At 45.2% G+C, this 6,640-nt stretch overlaps 1 protein-coding gene across 1 annotated transcript in view; it reads left to right on the top strand.

The window, feature by feature from the left end:
* Positions 1-979: 979 nt before the first annotated feature.
* The window catches only part of LOC121270149 (telomerase protein component 1-like), a 54,865-nt gene continuing 49,204 nt past the window's right edge, over positions 980-6,640 (top strand). The window contains exon 1 of the mRNA XM_041175458.1: positions 980-1,027. Within this exon, the coding sequence (XP_041031392.1) occupies positions 980-1,027 (48 nt within the window). The remainder of the gene's footprint in view (positions 1,028-6,640) is intronic.

Here is a 6,640-nt window from a genome sequence, read left to right as displayed (position 1 = left end):
CAGTGATGATTTAAATCTTTCCCATAAACAGAACATTTATCCCTCCATAACCAGAGGCCAATTATGCATGAATTCTCTGAAGAAGAATCATATGGACTCAAAACGTTACCTCTGTTTCTCTCTCCACAGATACTGCCAGGCCTGCTGAGCTTTTCCAACATTTTGTTTTTATTTCAGATTTCCGGTATTTACAGTATTTTGCTTTAATCGTACATGAATTCAGTGATTCCTCAAGATCTTATCGAGATTTTTGGTTTGCGTTTCCCATCTGCAAATACTCATCAAAAGCCATCACTGTCCATACAGGATAGAAATTCACAGCAGATAATTCTAGTTTCTATGAAAGATTTTTCCCTCTCATTCCCACAAATCTATAAATCTCTGTCCCACAAACTCCTCTCCCTCTCTGCTCATTGTTCCAGATTCAGTGTCCAGTCTCCCACTTATTCTTTTCTCCTCTCCAGATTCTCTCTCCTCCTGTCCTTAAACTGGTGACTCAGGCTGTGGATCAATCCCACTCCTTCACTCTAATTTTACCAGATAATGCAGCTCACAATGACAAACCATCTTTAATGACTTTATTAGTAATTTTCAATGTTTGGAAACATTCACCTTTTCCCAATTGTGCAGAACAGGAAGTCCAGTGGTCAGTTCAGAGCTTCCTTCTCCCGAGATCTGTTCCAACAAGCTGTGTCTGTCTGAGCTACATTGATACCAGGCTGACTCACTCACTCAGAAAATGATCAGGTCTGACTGAACTATAACAACAAATGCAACAACTTATATTTATATCGAGGTTTTAACATAATAAAATGTCCCAAGGAGTTTCACAGGAGCATAAGGACATATTAGGTCAGATGACCAAAGCTTGGTCAAAGAGGTCGGTTATATGGAGTGTCTTAAAGGAGGAAAGTGAAGTAGAAAGGTGGAGAGGTTTAGGGAGGAAATTCCAGAGCTTAGGGTCCAGGCAGCTGAAGGCATGGCCACTAATGGTGGAGACATTAAAACCGGGGACGAAGAACATCTGGTAATGGTGCTCCATGTATGTGGGCCTTATAGCCCAGGCTCAAGGCCCAAATCTGAACTTTGGGACATAGTTTGACCATCTCTGGTTTCAGAGAAAATCAATTCCCCATATGGACATCTTGTAAGATCTTTGTTTATTGATATCATAAAAAGTTAGGATCAGTTGAGTCCTCCTGTGTACTCAGTGGAGATTGACTTTAACAGACTTCAAACTCTCTGGATTTCAGTGTTACAAGAATATGTTTCAGCAGAAATAAAAAATATATAAATCCTGGAAAACTGAAAGAACAAAATGGGGAAATACACAGTGGCTCAATCATTTGAAAGTGATAAATGAATGGTCACTGTTTCAGGTGGGACTCCTTCAGAATGAACACTTCCCACCAGCAGCACCAACTCCCCAGCCCCTCCCCCTCCCTGTTCACTGAACATTCCTTCACCCGCTCATCCACCCATTGCACATCCACCCAGTGACTCCCAGCCCAGATTGACATTCAGCATGGTATGATTTTGGAAGTTTTCCTCCTCTTTTCAGTCAGGAACAGACTTGGCAGCAGAGCTTAGTTGGGAATCAACTTCATCGAGAAAAAAGTCAGGACAAGTTTATTGAATTTCAAGCAAACTCCAGTGACAAACCCAGGCAGTCCTTTACAGTTTAAAGCAGGTTATATCACCCGTGTCGAGAACCAGACAGTGAAGCTTGCATTGCGCACATGAACTGTAAACTAACATGACTCAGTGAAGTTAGCTTTGCTCACATGGATATGACCAGAAGCAGGGAGGGGGTTGATCAGTTGGGATAAATGAGATCCTCTGAGACAAGGCTGTTGAGGGAAGAGGATCCAGAATCAGAAGATTAAAACTCAAGAGAGATAGGAAAAGCTCAAAGATCAACACCGCGTGAAGTCCTTGGTGCGCTCAACTGAGTCACATTAGTTTATCGTATTCAAAGTTCACATCAACAATATTAGCTTCACTTAAATCACGTAAACATGTTCTGCTTATTCCTCATTGTTCTGTTTTCCACTTATCTCAAAGCTAAATTCTGTTGTCATTTATTTCATTGATATCCTGTATTAACTTACATAAACAGCTTCGTGGCATTTTTTAACTTTACTTGCACTGAGCTTTTTAAAACTTGACATAACTTCCCAGGATCCCTCGAACTTGGCATCTTTTCTATACCATGTCCTATTTCCTACCTTTGTCCACTGCACTGTTCTACAAAGGAGTGTTTCAGGTGAAGTTAGATGTTAGATTCTAATTATCAAGAGTTAAATGTTAACATTTTTTAATTCATTCATGGGAGGTGGGCCTTGCTGGATAGGCTGATATTTATTGCCCATTCCTAACTGCCATAGAGGTGGTGCTGAATTGCCTCCTTAAATTGCTGCAGTCCCTGTGGTGTAGGTACACACACAGTGCTGTTAGGGAGGGATTCCAGGACCTTCACCTCGTGACAGTGAAGGAACGACGATATATTTCCAAGTCAGGATGATGAGTGGCTTCGAGGGGAACTTCCAGGTAGTGGTGTTCCCATGTGTCCACAGCCCTTGTCCTCCTCGATGGTAGTGGTCATGGGCTTGGAAAGTGCTGTCTAAGGAAGATTGGTGAGTTCCTGCAGTGCATCTTGTAGATGGTACACACTGCTGCCGCTGTGTGTTGGTGGTGGAGGAAGTGAATGTTTGTGGATGGGGTGCCAATCAATGGGGTGTCAATCTGAATGGTGTCGAGCTTCTTGAGTGTTGCGGGAGCTGCACTCATCCAGGCAAGTGGAGAGTATTCCATCACATTCCTGACTTGTGCTGTGTAAATGGTGCACAGGTTTTGGGGAGTCAGGAGCTGAGTTACTTACCACAGGATTCCTAGCCTCTGATCTGCTCTTGTAGCAACAGTATTTACATGGCTAGTCCAGTTCAGTTTCTGGTCAATCGTAACCCCCCCATATGTTGATAGTGGGGAATTCAGTGACTGTGATGCCATTGAATGTCAAGGGGTGATAGTTAGATTTTCTCTTGTTGGAGATAGTCATTGCCTGGCACAAATTGTGGCACAAATGTTACTTGCCACCCCAAGTCTGGATGTTGTCCAGGTCTTACTGCATTTGGACAGGGACTGCTTCAGTATCTGAGGAGTCGCAAATGTTGCTAACCACTGTGCAATCAACTGTGAACATTCCCACTTCTGACCTTATGATGGAAGGAAGACCACTGATAAAGCAGCTAAAGATGGTTGGGCCTAGGACACTACCCTGAGGAACTCCTGTAGTGATGTCCTGGAATTCAATGATTGACCTCCAACAACCACAACCATCTTCCTTCGTGCTAGGTATGACTTCAACCAGTGGAGGGCTTTCCCCTGATTCCCATTAGCTCCAGTTTTGCTAGGGCTCCTTGATGCCACATTCGGTCAAATGCTGCCTTGATGTCGAGGGCAGTCACTCACATTTCACCTCTAGATTTCAGCTCTCTTGTCCATGTTTGAACCAAGGCTGTAGTGAGGTCAGGAGCTGAGTGGCCCTGGCGGAACCCAAACTGGGCGTCAGTGAGCAGGTTATTGCTAAGCAAGTGATGCTTGATAGCACTGTCAATGACCCCCTCCATCACTTTACTGATGATTGAGAGTAGACTGAGGGGCCGGTAATTGGCTGGGTTGGATTTGTCCTGCTTTTTGTCTACAGGACATACCTGAGCAATTTTCCACAGAGCCGGGTAGATACCAGTGTTGAAGCTGTACTGGAACAGCTTGGAATTATCTTGTTAATAACCTAATAATCTTACAGCATGAACCCAGCGAGAGGGTGAGCTGGCCCTCGGGATGTAAAAACGGACAAGAGCTGGAAGTGGTTCCCGTCAATACATTTTCTGTGTTGTCATTTAAATGGAAATTAATATTTTGTCAAACCCCCATATGCACCTTTGGTGAATTACAATTTCTAGCCCAGACCCTTCCTATTGCTTCTACACGGTGCATCCTGTGTGGTTTCAGCAGAGGGAGAGACAAGCTGCTCACATCCCTGCTCTCACTGCTGAAAGACTTGTGGTCTCCACCCTCTGGATTTCAGAGCCCCTCAGGGTCCTGGCAATGACTCATCCACCTGCATCTGTGCAGGGGCAGATTCAGCTGGTGGGAGACAGGGCAGGAGATGGGTCTGCATGTCGAGAGCTGCGGCCACGTGTCAGGTGCTGCTTGAGATTGGTGGGTGCTTAATGGATGAAAGGTTGGAAGACTTTGATTGGAGTTCCCACTTCCGTGTCTCCTTTCTCCATCATCCCTCTCCTGGACCAGAATCATATCATTCCTCCCACTCTGCTGCAGACCAGCATGGTGAAGATCAGTGACGTGTTGTAAGGCCACGGATACAGTGTCTGTCATCCTGTTTAAGGCAGCAGACATCTCCTGCACGGCCATGGTCATAACCTGCATGGACCCATGTCAGAGTCATGCTTGAAGCTCCATGGAGGCAGCCACTCTCTCCATGACAGACAGTCTCTGGAGCCTCGTCCAGCCCCACGACCCTCTGATCTCCCTGTGCTCCTCCAATTCTGACCCCTTCCTCACTCCCCCACCTACATCACTCCACCATTGGAGGCTGTGCTTTCAGATCCTGCGGTCCCATGCTCTGGAATTCCCTCCCTAAACTGCCTCTTCTTGAAAACACTTCTTAAAATCCACCTCTTTGACCAAGCTTTTGATCATCTGTGAAGTACTTTAGAATGTTTTACTATGTTAAAGGTTCTAGATAAATGCTAGTTGTTGTTGCCATTGCCTTATATTGGTAGCCTCAGGAAAGTCACACAAACATTTTAAATCCTTGTACCATAATTACCACAGTCATTTCTTAGTCTGGAAACTTAAACCTGCCGTTTCACTTTCAGTCAGGAACAGATCACAGTTTTACACCAATCTCTGATTTCCAGCATTCATCGTTGTTATTCCTGACTCTAAACCCAGTTGTAAAGGAGCCTTCTGTTCCATGTCTAGGAGCTCTGAACCATGGGAGCGTGCAGCTAGGGCGCATTTCTTACACATCTCAGTCCTGGATGTGATTAACAGCAGCGAAAACAGCTGAATCCAACTCCTAAAGTCATTCATGAACTTGCTGGTGTTTCAGCAGGTTAGATGGTTGAGTGAATCCCTTCCCACACTCAGAGCAGGTGAACAGCATCTCCTCAGTGTGAACTCGCTGATGTGTCAGCAGATTACCGAACCTACTGAATCCCTTCCCACACACAGAGCAGGTGAACGGCCTCTCCCCAGTGTGAATTCGCTGGTGTGTCAGCAGGTTAACTGACTGAGTGAATCCCTTCCCACACACACAGCAGGTAAAACGCCTCTCCCCAGTGTGAGTGCGTTCATGTGTCTGCAGGTGTTGTGACCGAGTGAATCCCTTCCCACAATCTGAGCAGGTAAATGGCGTCTCCCTTGTGTGGGTGCGTTGGTGTCTCTGCAAGTGCCATGAATCAGTGAATCCTTTGCCACACTCAGAGCAGGTGAACGGCCTCTCCCCCGTGTGACTGCGTTGATGAATTTCCAGCTCAGATGGGGTTCTGAATCCCTTCCTGCAGTCCCCACATTTCCAGGGTTCCTCCATGGTGTAAGTGTCTTTGTGTCGCTCCAGCCTGGACGATCTGTTGAAACCTGATCCACACAGAACATGTGCACGGTATCTCTCTTCTGTGAATGATGTGATTTTCTTTTCAGGCTGTGTAACTGGCTCAAACTCTTTGCACAGTCAGTGCGCTGGAACACTCAGCTGTGTGTGTGTTTCGGTGATATTCCAACTACACTGATGCTTGAAGCTGTTTCCCACAGATAGAACAGACAGACATTTCTCCTTCCACATTCAAAGACTGATTATATTCAGGTCTTGATGAATTGAGTGACTGTCAGATCAGGCCATGATGTTCAATTTGAGCTTCCCATCTGTAAATCCTCTCCTAACATCCTGTAAAGGGAGTTTACAAACATAATCACTATAAGATAGAAATTCAGAACAGATAGTTCTAGTTTCTATGGAATATTTTTTACTCATAGATGTTTACAGCACAGGAGGCCGCCATTTGGCCCATCGTGTCCTCTACTAATCACATTTTTCAGCGCTTGGTCCATAGCCCTGGAGCCTCTGGCAACGCAAGTGATTATCGAAATACTTAAATGTTATGAGAGTTTCTGACTCAACCACCCTTTCAGGCAGTGAAAAAATTTCTCCTTAATTCCCCTCTTAGCCTTCTACCTCTTATCTTACATCTATGCCCCCTGGTTATTGAATTCCATTTGCCACTGTTCCGCCCACCTGATGACTCCAATGATGTCCTCCTGCAGTTTACAGCTATCTTTCTCACTATTTACCACCCTACCAATTTTCATATCATCCACGAACTTCTTGATCATACTTCCTAATTTAAGTCCAAATCATTTATGTACACCACAAACAGCAAGGGCCCCAGCACTGAGTCCTGCAGAAACCTACTGGAAACAGACTTCCAGTCACAGAAACATCCCTCTATCATCACTCTCTGCTTCCTGCCTCTCAGCCAATTTTGGATCCAACATGCCAATTTGCATTGGATCCCATGGGCTCTTACTTGCTTGATCAGTCTGCCATGAGGGC

Source organism: Carcharodon carcharias, chromosome 27 (genome assembly GCF_017639515.1).
Source record: "Carcharodon carcharias isolate sCarCar2 chromosome 27, sCarCar2.pri, whole genome shotgun sequence".
NCBI classification, from domain to species: Eukaryota; Metazoa; Chordata; class Chondrichthyes; order Lamniformes; family Lamnidae; genus Carcharodon; species Carcharodon carcharias.
The sequence above is the reverse complement of the archived record's forward strand: the minus strand, read 5'-3'. Positions and strand labels throughout refer to the sequence as shown.